This window comes from Mauremys reevesii, linkage group 15 (genome assembly GCF_016161935.1).
Source record: "Mauremys reevesii isolate NIE-2019 linkage group 15, ASM1616193v1, whole genome shotgun sequence".
Taxonomy (NCBI): domain Eukaryota; kingdom Metazoa; phylum Chordata; order Testudines; family Geoemydidae; genus Mauremys; species Mauremys reevesii.
The window spans coordinates 45,087,309-45,107,157 of record NC_052637.1 but is presented as its reverse complement, the minus strand read 5'-3'; the positions used below and the strand labels follow the sequence as shown (position 1 = coordinate 45,107,157).

General features: G+C 40.2%; 1 protein-coding gene across 5 annotated transcripts in view; it reads left to right on the top strand.

Moving 5' to 3' along the window:
- Positions 1-19,849, top strand: part of CSNK1D (casein kinase 1 delta) — a 50,801-nt gene that overhangs the window by 9,925 nt on the left and 21,027 nt on the right. For all 5 annotated transcript variants that reach the window (XM_039501223.1, XM_039501224.1, XM_039501220.1 and 2 more), the window contains exons 2-7: positions 767-877; positions 1,802-1,950; positions 2,468-2,696; positions 3,192-3,362; positions 7,256-7,404; positions 11,489-11,660. In XM_039501223.1, coding sequence (XP_039357157.1) covers positions 767-877; positions 1,802-1,950; positions 2,468-2,696; positions 3,192-3,362; positions 7,256-7,404; positions 11,489-11,660 — 981 coding nt within the window. The remainder of the gene's footprint in view (positions 1-766; positions 878-1,801; positions 1,951-2,467; positions 2,697-3,191; positions 3,363-7,255; positions 7,405-11,488; positions 11,661-19,849) is intronic.

Below are 19,849 nucleotides of genomic sequence, written 5' to 3'. Positions count from 1 at the left end.
TAATATTGGGTTAGAAGCTGTAGTAATACAGAACCAAGAATGGGAAGTTCCTACCTTCACTGTTATTCCCAGCACAGACAGGTTGCCCAACAACACCTGCTTGCTTTCTCTTCAGAAATAGTTAACAGGTGCAGTTGCTAAAGTTATAAGGTACCAAACAGCACTTCTTATTCAAGCCCACTTTATTCTTAAGGTAAAAAGCATTCTAGAGAAAACAAAAATAATAAAAGAACCTATATTAATGTTAATAAGCACCCAGTCTCCAGGGGCCTCAGTAGGCCAACTCCTTCCAACCTCCCTAAGAATTGGGGCCCTCTGCCATGGGGCAGTTTATAACCAGCCTATTTGTTCAAAAACTCTTCAGTTGTCTATTGGTTAATGGAGAATCCAGTTTGAACTAGTATATGGGTACCTCTCCATGGTGTGGCTTCAAAGGACTAATAATAGAGGAACTAGATTAGCAGCCCCCTCCCTATTAGAGAAGGTACATACAATGCCACAATAACACATGTACAGTAGCATTTTAATACAATGTACTCCAAAGATATTAACCCTAACTCAGTAAGGTTTAACTTAATTCTGTAAAGTTTATTTTAATTCCATATGGTTCACTCAGGATATTGTCAGTCTGTCATATGATCATATAGAACAGTTTGTCAGCGTCTTGTTTAATTGAAATTATCAATTTCCATACCGGAAACACATTTGGAAATAAATATCTTGCTTTTCTTGCGTTTCAATATCAATTGTCCTTTTCTTTTCTTAGGAACCGACATTGCTGCCGGTGAGGAGGTTGCCATCAAATTGGAATGTGTGAAAACCAAACATCCTCAGCTCCACATAGAGAGTAAAATCTACAAAATGATGCAGGGAGGAGGTAAACTTAAGTTTCTGTCTAATGATAGTATTTTTGTCTGTGTTCATAGATATCAGATACATTAGTGTTCAAGTTCCCTTGGAAATTGGGAGGTTTCCTTCTGTTTTTCTGTGTTCGAGGATTTGCCCCGAACACTACCATTTGCTATTCTAGTCAACACAACTCAGAAAAACGTTAAAATATAGCTCTTTTTCTCTGTTCAGTTTTTTAAAAGTTTAGAAGAAGTGGTTATCAATACTGATATCTTATTGATTTTCAGTGGGATGCTGTCCAGGCACAGAGGATTATGCTAGCCAATCCCAACGGAAGTTTGGGGCCTAAATATATAGTTAACTTATTTTTTTGTTAACTGCTTCAAATAAAAAAAAATCCATTTCAAACCCTAAGCACAGATAAATGTTTTTATTGTGATTTATGATCATGGTTCTAGAAATCAGGAAATTGAGTTCAGAAGCTTGTTCTGACAAGCACACTGTCTATCACTTTACCTCAGTCACTTACTTGTCACAGGCTGTCCATCTGTATAATGGAGCTATTTACCTCCCTTATAGGGACTGTATGAATGTGTGAAATGTTGTCTAAGGCCCGGATCCAACAAAGCACCAATGCATGGGATTACATGCTAAGCACAGTATGTGTGTCAGTTCTCTTTTGAAAGAGGAGGATGCTAGTTTAGATCTCTCCTGCTAGAAATTTTGTGTTAGTCCTTCTGCAGAATCTTAGGTTTATGTTCTCAAAAAGCCTTTACATAGTGTAAAATATTATACATCACTGGAAACACAAAATAGCCCTCATTGGGAATATTTAAAATTTACAGAAGAATGTGTTTTTTAAATCTGTTTTAAGGGTCTTGAAGGTCCACGTTCATGACCTATAAAATTCCAATGAAAAGCACTGTGAATAAACTATTTTTCTCTGTTCTAGTGGGTATTCCCACAATTAAATGGTGTGGAGCTGAAGGAGACTATAATGTAATGGTGATGGAGTTGTTGGGACCAAGCCTTGAAGATCTATTCAATTTTTGTTCAAGGAAATTCAGTCTGAAGACAGTCCTGTTGCTTGCTGACCAAATGGTAGGAAATTGCTTTGAAGCTCTTGATGATGAAATATACTTGTCATAATAAGGTTTTCAAAGAGAATTTACTGAGCTATAGCCCTTGTCAGGAATTCAGAGATGGGTGGGGTTTGCTATCTCTTTTAAAGGTTGTAACACTCAAAATTAGATTTATTTTTGTAAATGCAAAACTTTAAATCAGTAATTTTGATGAATGTTTAAATTAAAACAGTTTTTGTTAGAATTTAAATATTCTTCTGAATTGTTTACTACCTAGACGTTGTTACATTGTACTAGTGCAAAACAGCCAGAAAATGAAGCTGAGTAGAAACAAATGTGAAATTTACTTAGGTGAGGGAACTGGAGAAAGATATGAAAACAACTAGTGAAAAGTAAACAATATTTGTAAAATCCATTCCTTTTAATCTGAGATTTTAAATGATATACAAATTTTCTTAGCTGTTTTGTTTTTAAGACTATTTCTAGTAGCAGAAATTCATGCACGTCTCTTGAATTAATTTCTTCTATGTGTCTAGATTAGTCGGATTGAATATATCCACTCTAAGAACTTCATCCACCGAGATGTAAAACCTGATAACTTCCTGATGGGTCTGGGAAAGAAAGGCAATCTGGTCTACATCATAGACTTTGGGTTAGCCAAGAAGTATCGGGATGCTCGAACTCACCAGCACATTCCATATCGTGAAAATAAAAACTTAACAGGAACTGCCCGTTATGCATCTATAAACACTCATCTTGGAATTGGTGAGCTAACCCTAACCCTAACCCTAACCCTTTCTGTCTAGCAAAATATGTATCTGTCATTTTGAGTCTTCAGTTAATGAAATACACAATTTGGATAAATCCTTTTAGCAAGCAGATATTCTTTTGTAGCTGATGCATTGAAAGAAAATGCCTATTACTATTAATTGGCTGAGTTTGCAAGGCTTACACTCAACTTGATGCTGTCTATTTGTCATGCAATAACTTTTGAATGCTGCATCCAATAAATTCCAGAATTTCAGCAAATATTTTAGGCAACAATGTGCAGAACCCTGTTGATTTTGGGGGGAAATTAGAAAACTGAAAGGGTGCAAATGTGGGGGGAGGAGAGGCAAACAGAGTTTAAGATGGACTTATTGACCTTCAGCCATATATTATGTATTTGTAAAGTTTTCAGTGACAGTTTGTGGCATAAACATTTTTGTACCTTCACACCAGAACATCAAACCTAACAACTCCACTTTTATACTCTTGTAGAGCAGTCTCGCCGAGACGACTTGGAGTCCTTGGGCTATGTACTGATGTATTTTAACCTGGGCTCCCTCCCCTGGCAGGGACTGAAGGCAGCAACAAAAAGACAGAAATATGAACGTATCAGCGAAAAGAAAATGTCTACACCCATTGAGGTTTTGTGTAAAGGATATCCTTGTAAGTTATCCTTTTGATGGTGTATTGACAAAGTTAGCTTTTTTAAAAATTTGTTGACATTGAATGGTAGGTTCTATCGCTATTTACATTTTAAGCTACATTAATTTGGTGATTACTTTGACATCTGTTCATAAATAGGCATATCAAACTCCATGATGAGCTAAATGTTCATGTACATGGATATCACACTTGCTTGTCAGGACCCCTCCTTGTCCCTTGACCAGCTCTCCTCACCTTCAATATTATATTTTATTTGAATGTGCATTCGTTGGGACTTGGAGGTTGAAAGCTGGCTCTCCTGGCCTCCTGACTCTGTACTTATATCATACTTTTTGCTCATGTAAAAATGCTGTGCTGTATGAAGACAGACAAATAATTATTTATAGGAGTTGACCAGTTCCAGGTTTTCATCCCTTTGTTTGAGTGGGCTGGATTGCAAAGTCAGATGCACCAGTAGCACCTGCTGTACTTGGGAACATGGAGCATAGGAATTACCATACTGGATTGGATATATGGTCCATCTGATCCAGTATCCTGTCTCTGAGACTGGCCAACACCAGATGCCTCAGAGGAAGATGCAAGAAACCTTGCATTAGATTAGTGTTTTCCCCCATATTTGATCTGCCCTGTCACACTGTCCCTTCCCTCCCCACACAAAAATTAATTATCTTCCTAATCTCTGGCAGTTAAAAATTGTTTTAAACCCAGACACGAGGTTTAATCTCTTGCACAGTTTATTATCATTAACTAAAAATGTGAACATTTTTGTTAGTTATAGAAATGTCCAGTCTTTGAATCTTGCTAAGTTCTTGGCCTCAACAACTACCTGTGATGACACTTCCACAGTTGGAATTGTGTGAAAAACATATTTCTTTTCATATATTTTGAATTTTGCCACCTTTCAATTTAATTGAATGTCCCTTTGTTCTTGTGTTACAAGAGACAACAAAGATCCTCATCTGTCTTCTCCGAACCATTCATTTGAGTTGTCTGCATTTCATTTTAAGGAGACATAAAGCTACATTATGGTTGAAAATATAAAAAATGGGAAGCTTGCAGTCTAAAGTTCTCAAGCAACGTTAACTCTGTCACTGTGTATATGTATAACTATATATATAATTTATTGCATGGAGGGTGTAGAATAGTAATGTGTAAGTAACAAGAATATTCAGAGTTATAGCTTGTGTGTGTGTATATATAAGGGCTGTCAAGTGATTAAAAAAATTAATCATGATTAATCATGCGATTAAAAAAATTAATCGTGCTGTTAAGCAACAATCGAATACCATTTATTTTAAATATTTTTGGATGTTTACTACATTTTCAAATATATTAATTTCAATTACAATTACAGAATACAAAGTGTACAGTGCTCACTTTATAGTTATATTTATGTTTTATTACAAATATTTGCATAGTAAAATATTTTTCAATTCACCTCATACAAGTACTGTAGTGCAATCTCTTTATCTTGAAAGTTGAACTTACAAATGTAGAATTATGTTTTATTTTTGAATGCGGGTTTTTTTGGTACAGTGTAAAACTTCAGAGCTTACAAGTCCTACTTTTTGGTCAGCCAATCACTCAGAAAAACAAGTTTGATTACAATTTTCAGGAGATAATTTTGTCTGTTTCTTGTTTACAATGTCACCTGAAAGTGAGAAAAGGCATTTGCATGGTACTGTTGTAGCTCGCGTTGCAAGAGGTTTACGTGCCAGATGTGCTAAAGATTCATATATCCCTTCATGCTTCAACCACCATTCCAGAGGACATGCTTTCATGCTGATGATGGGTTCTGCTTGATAATGATCCAAAGCAGTACGGACTGATGCGTGTTCATTTTCATCATCTGAGTCAGATGTCAACAGCAAAAGGTTGATTTTCTTTTTTGGTGGTTTGGATTCTGTAGTTTCTGCATCAGAGTATTGCTCTTTTAAGACTTCTAAAAGCATGCTCCACCTCTCGTTCCTCTCAGATTTTGGATGGCACTTCAGATTCTGAAACCTTGGGTTGAGTGCTGTGCCTATTTTTAGAAATCTCACATCGGTACCTTCTTTGTGTGTTGTCAAATCTGCTGTGAAAGTGTTCTTAAAAGGAACATGTGCTGGGTCATCATCTGAGATTGCTAAACATGAAATATATGCAGAGTGCGGGTAAAACAGAGCAGGAGACACACAATTCTCCCCCCAAGGAATACAGTCACAAATTTAATTGACGTATTTTTTGTTTTTTTAACAAGCATCATCAACATGGAAGCATGTCATCTGGAATGGTGGCTGAAGCATGAAAGGGCATATGAATGTTTAGCATATCTGGCATGTAAATACCTTGCAACGGCAGCTACAAAAGTGCCATGCGAATTCCTGTTCTCACTTTCAGGTGACATTGTAAACAAGAAGCAGATAGCAATATTTTCTGTCAATGTAAACAAACTTCTTTGTCTTAGCGATTGGCAGAATAAGAAGTAGGACTGAGTGGACTTTTAAGCTCTAAAGTTTTACACAGTTTTCTTTTTGAGTGCAGTTATGTAACCAAAAAAAATCTGTATTTGTAAGTTACACTTTCACAATAAAGAGATTGCACTTTAGTACTTGTATGAGGTGAATTGAAAAATACTATTTCTTTTCTTTATCATTTTTTACAGTACATATATTTGTAATAAAAAACGATATAAAGTGAGTACTGTGCACTTTGTATTCTGTGTTGTAATTAAAATCAATATTGAAAATACAGAAAAAAATCCAAAAATATTTAATGTTTCAATTGGTATTGTTTATGTGTTAATTAATTGCAGTTAACTCACGCAATTAACTAAAAAAATTTATCATGATTAATCACAGTCATATATATTTATATTTCAGTGTGGCTTATTCAATGTTTTAAACATTCCCCATTTTTATTGCCTTTATGTAGATGCAGGCTATGCCACATTTTGCATTTTAAGTACATAGGTGTGTCCAATAGCAAAAATGAATACTCTTCCATGGAATTTTACGTAAATAGAGACTGCCCCTATCCTGAGAAAAGTACAATTTAAATGCATTCAGAAGCAGTGAATGGCACGCACAAAATAAGACAGTTTTTCCTGTCCACTGTCCGCATTGCTACTGTAGGAGTATAACCTGTTCTTTTCTGTCCCATCTTCAGCTGTTTGGGTGGGTACTCTTTCGTCAGGTCATGTTCTCTGCTGCTGGCAAGTGGGGTCTCTACCTACTTTCTGATTGGTGATGAAATATGGAATGTCACACGAATCCTTCCTTTGATGCCCACATCTTTTTAGGTGGAGTCCATTCAATAGCTTATTTTCTACCATTTCCTTGTTCCACCCTATCTCTGTGCCATTGAGACACAGTACTGTCTCCTCCAAGTCCCAGCATTATGGTTTTGATTTTCCTTTCATTCAGGGGATTCTGTGACATTTATATCCTTGAACCAGATCTTAATGTCTTTAGGCTTTAGAATTTCTGTAGACTTGGCAGTGTAAATATTATACATCTCTACCCTGATATAACTCCACCCAATATAACACAAATTTGAATATAACGTGGTAAAGCAATGCTCCAAGGGAGTGGGGCTGCGCGCTCTGGTGGATCAAATCAAGTTCGCTATAACGCAGTTTCACCTATAACGCGGTAAGATTTTTTTGGCTCCTGAGGACAGCGTTATATCGAGGGAGCGGTGTAGTTGCCCCAGGAAAAATTAATAGCTTAGCAACTAAAATGGTGCTGCATCTTTTTGATTGCTTGATGTGTCTGAAGGAATAGTTGGGAAGATAGTGTTGCATGTAGAAAAGGATGATAAAATTGTGCTATCCCAGAAAACAGTAAATAATTGTTCCAAAATTAATGTAAAACTAAATATGAAGCCAGTAAACTAGATCTCTCTTGTTACAGCTGAGTTTGCTACATACCTGAATTTCTGCCGCTCTTTGCGTTTTGATGACAAACCAGACTATTCTTATCTAAGACAGTTATTCAGAAACCTGTTCCACCGACAAGGCTTCTCCTATGACTATGTATTTGACTGGAACATGCTCAAATTTGTAAGTAGATAACATTGCTGACTTAGTAAAAGAGGTCATTGGAAGAATCAAATTCTTCTATTTAGGATAGTTGCTATATATTTTAAGTTTGATTTCTTTACTAACAGTATATATTTTGACTGCTATCCAAGACTCCCTGTGTTCAAACAACATTTCTGAGGGCCCAGCTTTCTTTCGGTGTTTGAGTGCAGTCTGAAAGCTTGAAGATTTTCTACAGTGCCTCTTAATTTCTTTAGTAAAGAGAGAGGGCATTGGCTTGAAGAAATATTGAGATGTTCAAATCAACTAGTACATTCCTTACACAAAGAATAAAATCTTAAGGGGAATTGGAACGCCCCATTATGAATTAATAGGTGGTAAGATGTTAATTTTCAAGTGAGATCACTGTTGAAACTCTCTAGTAAATTTATTCCTTAACTTGTAGGTGAAAATGTGTTACATTTAATTCTTTACATCGAAAATCTAATTTCTGTCACTCTCTGGGATCATAGTATGGCTACACTGCAATGTAAATCCAGGATTAGTGGGATGTAAGTTGGCTGACCCTGGATTAGAGAACCCAGGGCTTGAGAGTCTACACTGATTGTTAACCCTTTATTAAGATTTTTCTAACCTGAGTTTGAACCTGGGGCTCCAGGATCAATACTGCAGCACACAGACCTGAGTCAAACCAGCCATATCCCAGACTCACTGGTGCCTTCCTGAAATCTATCTGCTCTAGCCCTTTAACGATAGTGCACTGTGGGAAAACTTGATCATCCATCCTGCAAGTTTGAACATCCTGCCAACATAACTTGCTGATCGGTCTTTTTGGTCTCTGTGCTCCCAGCATCGTGGAGGAGGTGCCTTTTCAAGAACTTATTTTGCTTTTGTTTTCACTCCTGTGTCAGGAAATGGGCAGAGTTTCCGTGAGCTGCTGGTGGACATTGTGGCAGTGTTTTTTGGCCCACCAAAAGCAACGGAAAGAGATTATGATGGACCACGAGGAGGAGGCGGCAGAGGAAAGGGAATACCCAGCCATGGCAGACTCCTACTGGCTAAGGCTACTCATGACACTCCATATAGCTGCTGATGCTCCCTGTGTAGACTAATGCTTTTGTTGCAGGGCCACAAGAACAGACTGATGGGATCACATCATGCAGACCTGGGATGACCAGCAGTGGTTCCAGAACTTTTGCATGAAGAAAGCTATGTTTCTGGAGCTTTGTGAAAGTTTGCCCAACCCACTAGTGTAAAGACATGCATGAAGCCACCCTTACTGGTCCAAAAGCAGGTTGCTATAGCCATCTGGAAATTGGCTACCCCAGACTGCTACATGTTTGTTGCAAATCAGTTTGGTGTTGGAAAGTCAACTGTGAGTAAAGTGGTGGCAGAGGTTCCTGAGGCAATCAGGCGCATGGTTTACCCTAAGGTGATGAGCATAAAAGATATTCCTGAAGTAACTGCTAATTTTGAGAGAATGGAGTTTTCCAGATTGCGCTGGGGCCATTGGTGGGACTTGTGTGCCCATAGCTTGCCCTCCTCAAGGAGCACAAGAGTATATAAACTGCAAAAGGTACTACTACATTGTTCCCACCATTCTGAGAGATTTGTTTGTAGATGGAATGGTGGTCTGGGCTCAAGCATGAATCTGAGACCAGGCTTACATTGCAGTGTAGACATAACCAGTAATTACTAGAAATCACTGTACCAGAATAATGGATGTCTAATACCTAGAGTAGGAGGAACAGGACAGTAATTGATCACGAGGGAGAAATTTGGCACAAGTGGTCTTCCCCAAAGTAGGAAATCTTTTGATTGAATCTCTGCTTAGAATATTTATTGGAGTTTTCATTATGCTTTTGTACAGAAAGGGTTTTCAAAGTTGCCGAGCCTGTCGCTCTTGGGACACCTGATCAGTCCTGCATTCTGGAGAGATGTAGGGGATGTTTGGAAAAATATAATTCTGCTATTGTAGCTCTAATTCTGGCAATCTCCATCCCAGTTTTCTTCAAGCTATTTGTTGAAACAAAATTTCTGATCTTGCTGCTCTCCATCCCAGTTTCATTACTATTAATCTCAAATCATTCAAAGAAAAATGTGCTGCATCTAGTTATCAGAAAATGCAAACTACCCAAGCTTATAAAACATCTACAAAAACAAATAACTTTTAAAACTTTATATTGCATTAGTTCCCATGCTGTGTCCCTCCCAAACATAGAAGAAGACACACACCTTGCTTGGAAAGGCTTATAATCTTGAGGGGAAAAAAAAACACCAAGGATCATCAAGGGTGGAGGAAAGGGATAAAATGTATAAGCAAAATGATCAGGGGGTGACTGAATGCTTCTTGTTATATGATTGGTTTTTAAGTGAAATTCTAATTATCCTCCATTCAACCTCACATGTATTTCCCTGAGACCAATTTACAGTTCAGTTGCAATGTTCTTATGTTCTGCATTGAGTCCTTCAGCATGGATGAGCAGTTTAAAGTACAAGTTAAATAAGTGAAGGAAGTAAGTCAGTGATTTTGTCAGCTGCTTTTGTTATGCCTCCAGAAAGAGGTGTACCTTCAAGAGGGATTTAAATGAAAGAGAGGAAAGTGGCTTTGTAAATCAGTTCAGCAATGGAATTGCATGCATAGAGGACAACATAAAAGAAACCTTAGTGATAGCTGAGAGGCATGGATGAAGAGGGTGTCAGTTATCATTATTCAAACCCTTAGACACCCTTGACAGAAGATACAAGAACAAAAAAGTGCTAAATAGAAGCCCATGCCAGCAAAAGTTGATGCAGTACATAAGTGAAGGGAATCATTCTGCATATTCAGAGGGGGCCAGGGATGTGATCAGATCAACTGGTAAGGAAAGCTTAGCAGTTGCATTTTATATGGATTGAATGAGAGCTACAGAAATTTGTGCAAGTTACATAACTTAGTTTGCCAGTTCAGATTATTCTTTGATAAGTGCCCTACTCCTGGATTTTTTGAAAGTTGGCAGTAGCTTGAACCAGCTTCTAATCAGATGCTGACCTAACGGTGATCCTTGTTTTTCACTTAAAAATTAGATTACTGCAATGTCCTCTGCCAGTAGCTTCCCTAAGAGTTGCAAACGGACTCAGCTTGTGGAGAATGAAATGGTTCAGCTCTTGAGAGGGTGATTTTTCTAAGAGTATATTATACCAGTGTTTCATACTTCAGAGTGCAGCTTCAGGTGCTGATTGATGTAAGTCTTGAGTGACATGGAACCCTAAAGATTGCTTTTCCACTATGTCCTGTCACAATGACTAAGGCCTTGTCTTCACTACTGGGATAATTCAATCCAAGTTATGCTACTCCAGCTAAGTGAATAACGTAGCTGGATTCGACGTAGCTTAGGTCGATTTACCCTGGTGTCTTCACTGCGCTCTGTCAATGGGAGACACTGTTCAGTTGACTTCCCTTACTCTTCTCAGAATGCTGGACTACTGGAGTCGACCAGAGATCGCTCTGCCATTGATTTAGCGGGTGTTCACTAGACCCGCTAAATCGACCCATGTTTCATCGATTACACCAGCATTGATCTTCCCGTAGAGAAGACAAGCCCTAATATCAGCAGGGTTGTTTCTGGTGTATTTTTCAGACCCAGGAAAAGGGTGTTCTCAGTCAAGGCCTTCACCTATGAATTCCACTCCTCTTGTGGTCTGCGAGTGTGATCAGCTTCAGGGTACAAAGTAAGATCAAGTACAACCAGATCTTTAATTGGTATTTTCCCATCAAAGCAGGTTCTGGGGTTTGTGAGGTCAACTTCTGAATTTTTGGATGAAGGCAATTACTATTACTTGTAACTATTGTGAGGTACCCAGATGCCATGACAATGGACATGTGTTAGATAGGATTTCTGACACCCTAGTCCTCCTCATAACTATAATATCTGGATGCTATAATGAAATACAAATTAAATTCAATACCATAGTTTTTATGGGAACTTACAGGAGCAGGAACAAACTGTCAGGTTCCGTTTCACACTCCATGTGTCAAATGTTATTTTCGTAATTAGTATTTATATGAAATGGAGTACTAAGCTCAATACTCATCCTAATTGTTAACTAGTTTCATGACTTACAGGGTGCAAGCAGAGCTGCTGAAGATGCTGAACGTGAAAGGAGAGAACGAGAGGAAAGATTGAGACATACACGAAATTCTGCAGTCCGTGGTTTACCCTCCACTGCCTCTGGGAGGCTGAGGGGAACGCAAGATGTAGCTCCTCCTCCTCCCCTTACTCCAACTTCGCATACTGGTAAGTAATCAGATTCCTGGGGCAGACTCATCTTGCAGACTATGCTATTCTTCAGCTACTTCCTGGTTACTGAACTATACCATTTTGCCATCCTTCAAAATCAACTTGAGTAAATAACCAGGATTAGGGAAATATTTTATAAATATACTCTCTGTAAATGCTTTCTTTCCATAAATTACTGGACAGGTTTTCTTTTCTGCTGCACATAATTGCCTTGCTACGTGCGAGTCTGATTTAGATTGTTGCCTTAAATACCTGCTGTGGTTTGGTAACAATTACACACTTTACTCACTCTAGAAGGATCACCTTTTCCAAGTGAACTTATTCTCAGGACATTCCATTTATAAAGTCATTACATTTTTAAGTGTTTTGCTGAGTCCCCAATTCAGACTAATAAATGTAAAAATGTGTATGTAAAGAGATTTTCCCTAATGGTGATTTTATTTTAATTGTATACCAAAATGATTTTCTACTTATGTAAGGAATAACATAAGATTCCATAGAACTGATCTATTTTTTCTAAGGCTTTGTTAAAGATTTAAATAATCGCCTAGTGTACTGAAGTTGGGCTTAGATCTTCTTTTATTGCACCTCAGCATAGTTATGAGAAAATAGATTTCCAGCTCAGTGGCACACTGAAATGACTTCAGATACACTTTGATCTTGCTGTTACATAACAGATCAGTAGTTCCATACTGACTTCCACTTATTCAGATAATAAAATCAATTTCTTTTTCATGGTATTACCTCCGTAGAACCTCACTGCAGAAATCATATGTCAAGACATTCTGCTACTGAACACATTGGGGCAGTAGTTGAAGGGAAGGAGAGCGCTCCCTCAAGCCCCATCCTCCTACTGGAACCAACCTCTCCCTTTTTGCTTCATATTACACAAACAAATCTCATTGTCAGTTTTAGGCTGAAAAGTTCACTTTTTCAGATTTTTGATATTTTTACCCAAAATTAGGAAATTCCAAATCAGACATGTGATCCATCTAGTTTAGCATTCTGTTTCAGACTGTAGTCAGGTTTCAGAGTGGTAGCCATGTTAGTCTGTATCAGCAAAAACAATGAGAATTCCTTGTGGCACCTTAGAGACTAACAAAATAAACATGTTAGTCTCTAAAGTGCCACAAGGACTCTTTGTTGTTTAGACTGTAGTCAGTACTAGATGCTTCACAGGAAGGGGTGAGAAAGCTCTCAGTAGACAGATGTGGGATAATCTGCCCCCTTCCCCCTCTTCCCCCCCCCCCTGAAAATTTTATCCTATTCCCTAATTAAAATAACATAAGAATGGCCCTACTTGGTCAGACCAAAGGTCCATCTAGCCCAGTATCCTGTCTTCCGATAGTGGCCAATGCCAGGTGCCCCAGAGGGAATGAACAGAACAGGTAATCATCAAGTGATCCATCCCCTGTCGCTCATTCCCAGCTTCTGGCAAACAGAGGCTAGGGATGCCATTGATGGACCTATCCTCCATGAATTTATCTAGTTTGTTTTGGTTTTTTTGGAGCCCTGTTATGGTCTTGGCCTTCACAGCATTCTCCGGCAAGGAGTTCCACGGGTTGACTGTGTGTTGTGTGAAGAAATACTTTTGTTTTAAACCTGCTGCCTATTAATTTCATCTGGTGACCCTTAGCTCTTGTGTTATGAAAAGTAGTAAACAACACTTCCTTATCTACTTTCTCTACACCAGTCATGATTTTATAGACCTCAATCATATCTCCCCATAGCCATCTCTTTCATAAACTGATAGTCCCAGTCTTAATCTCTCCTCATATAGAAGCCATTCCATACCCCTAATAATTTTTGTTGCCCTTTTCTGAACCTTTTTCAATTCCAATATATCTTCTTTGTGATGAGATGATCACATCTCCACATATTATTCAAGATGTGGGCATCATTCATTCATGCCCGTCCCCCCAACCGGGGTATGGGCCGCCAACCACAGATCTCCAGAGTCTTCTATCCTGGGCCATTCGCTCTAGCTGGTTCCAGGTATAGCCCATTTTTTTGCTATCAACCTGAAGGTCGCGTCGCCAGGTATTTCTTGGGCGGCCTCTTTTCCGTTTGCCTTGGGGGTTCCACCGCAGTGCCTGTCTGGTGATGTTGGTTGGCTGCTTGCGTAGTGTATGTCCTATCCAGCCCCACCTTCTCCTTCTAATTTCTTCCTCTGCTGGGAGTTGACGGGTCCTCTCCAAGAGGTGGATGTTACTGATGGTGTCTGGCCAGCGGATCTGGAGAATCCTTCTGAGGCAGCTATTAATGAAGGTCTGGATCTTCCTGGTGGTTGTTTTGGTTGTCCTCCAGGTTTCAGCTCCATACAGTAGGACTGATTTCACGTTGGAGTTGAACAGTCGAATCTTTATTGCCAAAGACAGCTCTCTGGAGCTCCAGATGTTCTTGAGCTGTAAGAAGGCTGCTCTTGCCTTACCAATCCTTACTTTGATGTCTGCGTCTGTGCCACCCTGCTGGTCGATGATGCTACCTAGGTAGGTGAAGGACTGTACTTCTTCCAGGGGGCGTCCATTCAGTGTGACTGGGTCGTTGCTGATGGAATTGATCCTAAGGATCTTGGTCTTGTCCTTGTGGATGTTGAGGCCAACCTGTGATGACGTGGCTGCCACTACGTTGGTCTTCTCTTGCATCTGCTGTTTACTGTGTGAAAGGAGTGCAAGGTCGGCAAAGTCCAGGTCATCAAGCTGGGTCCACAACGTCCACTGGATTCCGTTCCTACGCTCGTAAGTGGATGTCTTCATAATCCAATCGATGACGAGAAGAAAGAGAAGTGGTGACAACAAGCATCCTTGTCTGACTCCGGTTCGCACCTGGAAGCTGTTTGTGAGCTGCCCTCCATGGATCACTCTACAGTGTATGCCGTCGTATGAGTTCTTGATCAGGTTGACCACCTTTGCTGGGATGCCATAGTGCCGAAGGAGCTTCCAGAGGGTCTCTCGATCCACGCTATCGAACGCTTTCTCATAGTCAACAAAGTTGATGTACAACGAGGAGTTCCACTCCATAGACTGCTCGACTATGATGCGGAGCGTTGCTATCTGGTCCGTGCATGATCTGTTCTGCCGGAAACCTGCCTGTTCATCTCGTAGCTGTGGATCGACGGCATCCTTCATTCTCTCTAAGAGGACTCGGTTGAAGACCTTCCCTGGCACCGACAGGAGTGTGATTCCTCTATAGTTGGCACAGTTGCTGAGGTCTCCTTTCTTGGGGATTTTGATGAGATATCCCTCTTTCCAGTCAGCCGGAATCACTTCTTCTTCCCATATCTTCTCAAAGAGGGGGTACAGCATTTCCACTGAGGTATCCAGGTCTGCTTTCAGGGCCTCTGCTGGGATGTCGTCAGGTCCAGCTGCCTTACTGTTCTTCATCATGGTGATGGCTTTTCTGATCTCGGCTCTGCTTGGTTTATCGCAATTGATTGGGAGGTCCTCGTTGGCTGGGTCGATGTCTGGTGGATTTGGTGGTGCTGATCTGTTCAGGAGTTCCTCAAAGTGCTCCGCCCATCTGTTCATCTGTTGTTCTATTCCTGTTATAGACTTTCCCTGCTTGTCTTTAACGGGACGTTCTGGCTTGCTGAACTTTCCAGACAGTCGCTTGGTAGTATCGTACAGCTGTTTCATGTTACCGCTGTATGCTGCCTGCTCTGCTTCTGCAGCCAGTCCATCCACATAATCTCTCTTATCTTTCCTAATATTCCTCTTCACTGCTCTGTGGGCTTCAGCATACTTTTTTTGAGCTTTGGCCTTTGCTGCTCTAGTCCTGCTGTTGTTGACTGCTGCCTTCTTCTTCTTTCTGTCTTCTATCTTAGTCAAGGACTCTGCAGTGATCCACTCTTTCTGCTGGTGTTTCTTAATTCCAAGCACTTCCTGGCATGCTGACCTAAGCGTGTCTCTCACTTTCTGCCATCTGTTGAGTACACTGTCTTCCTCTTCCTCAGACCGATCCTGTAGTACTGAAAACTTATTCTTCAGCGTCAATCCAAAATCTTCCTTGGTCTTATGGTCCTTCAGAAGGTTGATGTTGTACTTCGCTCTTCTGTCTGACGCGTCTATCCAGTTCTTCTTCAGCTTCAGCTTCAATCTGGCCACCACTAAGTGATGGTCGGACGCCACGTCTGCTCCTCTTCTAACTCTAACGTCCTGCAAGGATCTTCTGAACTTCTTGCTAATGCAGACATGGTCGATCTGGTTTTCTGTCATGCCTGCTGGCGATACCCAGGTACTCTTGTGGATCCGCTTGTGAGGAAAGATGCTGCCTCCTATGACCAGGTTGTTAAGTGCACACAGATCCACAAATCTCTCTCCATTCTCACTCATCTCTCCCAGAGCGTGGGTCCCCATGACTTGTTCATATCCTGTGTTATCAGGTCCAATTTTGGCATTAAAGTCTCCCATAAGGATGGTAATGTCTTTGTCTGGGAGAGTCTCTAATATTTTCTGGAGTCTGTTGTAAAAGTAGTCTTTGTCCTCCTCTTCACTGTCATTGGTTGGAGCGTAGCACTGAACAACATTCATCTTAATCCTCTTCATTTTAGTTCTGAAGGATGCTGTGATGATCCTGGGACCATGTGCCTCCCAACCAATCAGTGCTCTCTGTGCCTGTTTGGACATCATGAAGCCTACTCCCTGTGTGTGGGGTGCGTTGCTCTCTTCATGTCCTGAATACAGCAACAGCTCTCCTGTCAACAGTCGTCTCTGTCCAGCTTGCGTCCATCTTGTCTCGCTAATGCCTAGTAGGGTCAGGTTGTTGCTCCTCATCTCTGCTGCAACCTGCGCCGTCTTTCCTGACTTGTACATGGTCCTCACGTTCCATGTGCCGATGGTAATCCTCCTGGTTGTAAGAAGGGTGATCGGCTTAGTGGCTTCCTCGGGGCTTTCACCACCCAGCGTCATGCGTCTTCGAGTTGAAGACCCTTCTTTTTCCAGGCTAAAAGTCTGTTAACTCTATTGTTGGCGTTTCTGTAGCAAGCTGATTTTTACGGGGTGGAGTTGCTAGCCCCACGCCCAACCCTCCTCCTTTACCCTGACTTGGGACAGGCAGATGGCCCCAAAGGACCTCTCTGGAGGAGTTAAGATGTGGGCATACCATGGATTTATATAGAGGCAACATGATATTTTCTGTCCTATTATCAATCCCTTAATTATTCCCAGCATTCTGTTTGGCTTTTTGACTGCTGCTGCACATGTGGATGTTTTCAGAGAACTATCCACAGTGACTCCAAGATCTTTCTTGAGTGGTAACAGCTAATTTAGACCCCATCATTTTATAGGTATAGTTGGGATTATGCTTTCCAATGTGCATTACTTTGCATTTATAAACATGAAATTTCATCTGCCATTTTGTTGCCCAGTCACCCAATTTTGAGAGATCCTTTTGTAGCTCTTCGCAGTCTGCCTTGGTCTTAACTATCTTTAGTAATTTTGTATCATCTGCAAATTTTGCCACCTCGCTGTTTTCCAGATCAATTATGAATATGTTGAATAGGACTGGTCCCAGAACAGACCCCTGGGGGAAACCACTATTTACCTCTCTCCATTCTGAAAACTGACCAATTAAACCTACCCTTTGTTTCCTATCTTTTAACCAGTTACCAATCCATGAGAAATTGGGTTAAACTCTGAAGCACAAATTTTATAATCCTTCCATACTCTTTAATATTAGCCATTATAACTCTAGATATTCTTTTTATCCGTATAAATGTTTGCTCTCTTTCTGAAGTGTGCTAAAGTAGTAGCCTCATCAACATCCTATGGCAGTGAGTTCCACAGTTAAATTATGCATTAAACAAAAGAGTATTTCCTTATATCATTGTATGTCCCCTGTTCTTGTGTTATGAGATAGGGAAAACAGAAGCTTCTAATCTGCATTTTCTAGACCATTATTTTATATACTTCTATCATGTCCCATTTTATTATCGTTTCTCCCTCAGACCTCACTATGGTAGTGGCTAAAACCAGGGAATGTCTTTTAAAAAATGCATTTATCTCAGCCTGTTCTGATAACAAATGTCATGAATGCCGCCAGTCTAGGTCGGGGAACACATTTAGGATCTCTGTCTGGGGTCTTCGGAAGCCTAATGAGCAGCAGCTCCACATAAATTTGCTAGAGCTGAGGGTCATCAGGCTGGCTTACAAATCTTTTCACCACAGATCAGAAACATAATTGTGTTGCCTCTGTCAGAAAGTAATCGGTCAAAGTGGATGGTTCATTAAAATAATATCTGCTCTGCACTTGACACTTTTTTTTTTTTAAGTTGCTTACATCAAATGGAAGGGGACACATCATCCATCACAAGTGAGCATTCTGACTTTTGGTGGCTCATGTGAAGATCTGTTTGAGACCAAGCAGGGATCCCATGTGTATTAGACACCTTTTTTACATTGACAAGAAAGAGCTCCTCTTACACCTTTCCTCCACATTTCCATTCATCCTTGAAATATTTATGGAGATTTGGCAGAAGAGACCCAGCATGATCTTAGTCTCACCAACCTGGACATGGCAGACCTGGTTATATCCAAGTTCCTGCATCTGTCCAAAGATCGATCTTCTCTTCCCTCTTCTCCCTGCTTCCTCCAATACAAGATTTCTTGTCACAGGAGAACAGCATCTGGTCCAACTGACTGCTGGTCCCTCAGCTAACAACATAGCTCATAAAGCGACATCTGACGAAGTGGGTATTTACCCACAAAAGCTTATGCTAACACGGCTACCCCTCTGATACTTGACAGCATAGCTCATGAATTTCTAGAGCTTGATGTTTTATACTTGATCTGAGATCGAGACAGTCCTGTTTGTCTTCTTCTAAATAAAACAGGTTTAAAGGGTTTATTAAAGGGTAGGAATAAATGATCAATTTTCCTAGTGAAAAGAAGTGAATAGCAGGTTCCCCCAGCAATCTGTATCTATTCAGCATATTAATGAATGATCTGCAAAAGGGGGCGAACAGACATGGCAATGTTTCTGGACAACACAGAATTAATTCAAGATAGTCAAGTCCAAAGCAGACTCTGAGGAGTTACACGGGAATCTCATAAAGGTGGGTGATTGGGCAACAAGATGGCAGATCAAATTCAATGTTAAGTGCAAAGTAATGAACATTGGAAAAAATAATCCCAACTATATATACACAGTGATGGATTCTGAATTAGCTATTGCCACCAAAGAAAGAGAACTTGTCATCACTGTGGACAGCTCTCTGAAAAGGTCCACTCAATACACAGCAGCGGTCAAAAAGGCTAAAAGTCTGTTAGGAACGATTAGGAAAGGTATAGAAAATAAGACAGAAAATATCATAATCATAGAATCATAATGCTCCTACATAAATATATGGGGCGCCTACACCTTGAATAATGTGTCCGGTTCTGGTCAGCCCATCTCCAAAGAATTGGAAAAGGTTCAAAGAAAATCAACAAAGGTGATCAAGAATATGGAAACTTCCATACAAGGAACTAAAAAGATTAGGGCTGTTCAGCTTAGAAAAGAGAGGACTAAGGGGGGGAATCTGATAGAGGTCTATAAAATCATAGACAGTGTGGAAAAAGTGAATAGAGGAGTGTTTTTTACCCTTTCCTAGATAAATCAGAGGTCACCCAATAAAAATAATAGGTAGCAGGTTTAACACAAACAAGAGGAAGTACTTCTTCACATGATGCACAGCTAACCTGTGGAACTCATTGTCATGGAATGTTGTGATGTTTTAAAAAAAAAACAAAAAAACCTAAGTTCATATAGATCCATAAATAGCTATTACCCATGATGGTCAGGGACACACCACCATGCTCAGGATGACCCTAAACCTCTGAATGTCAGAAGCCAGAAGAGATAAATAGGGATAGATCACTTCATAATTGCCCTGGAGCTCTGGTATGGGCCACTGTTGGAGACAGGGTGCTGGGCAGGATAAGCCATGATCTGAACCAGCGTGGAAGCTCTTTTGTTCTTAAATCTTGACCTGGTCTTCTGTCCACTTTAAATGAGTGTATACTTTTTTTTTTCTCTCTCTCTCTGCTGTTATCAAATCCAACACCTGGTTATTACATATAACTTAACTGCTGTTTCTGCCTACTGTCACTGCAAAAGAGACTTAGGCCTGGTCTACACTAGGGGAGGTTGTCGATGTAAGATACGCAACTTCAGCTATGGGAATACCATAGCTGAAGTCGAAGTATCTT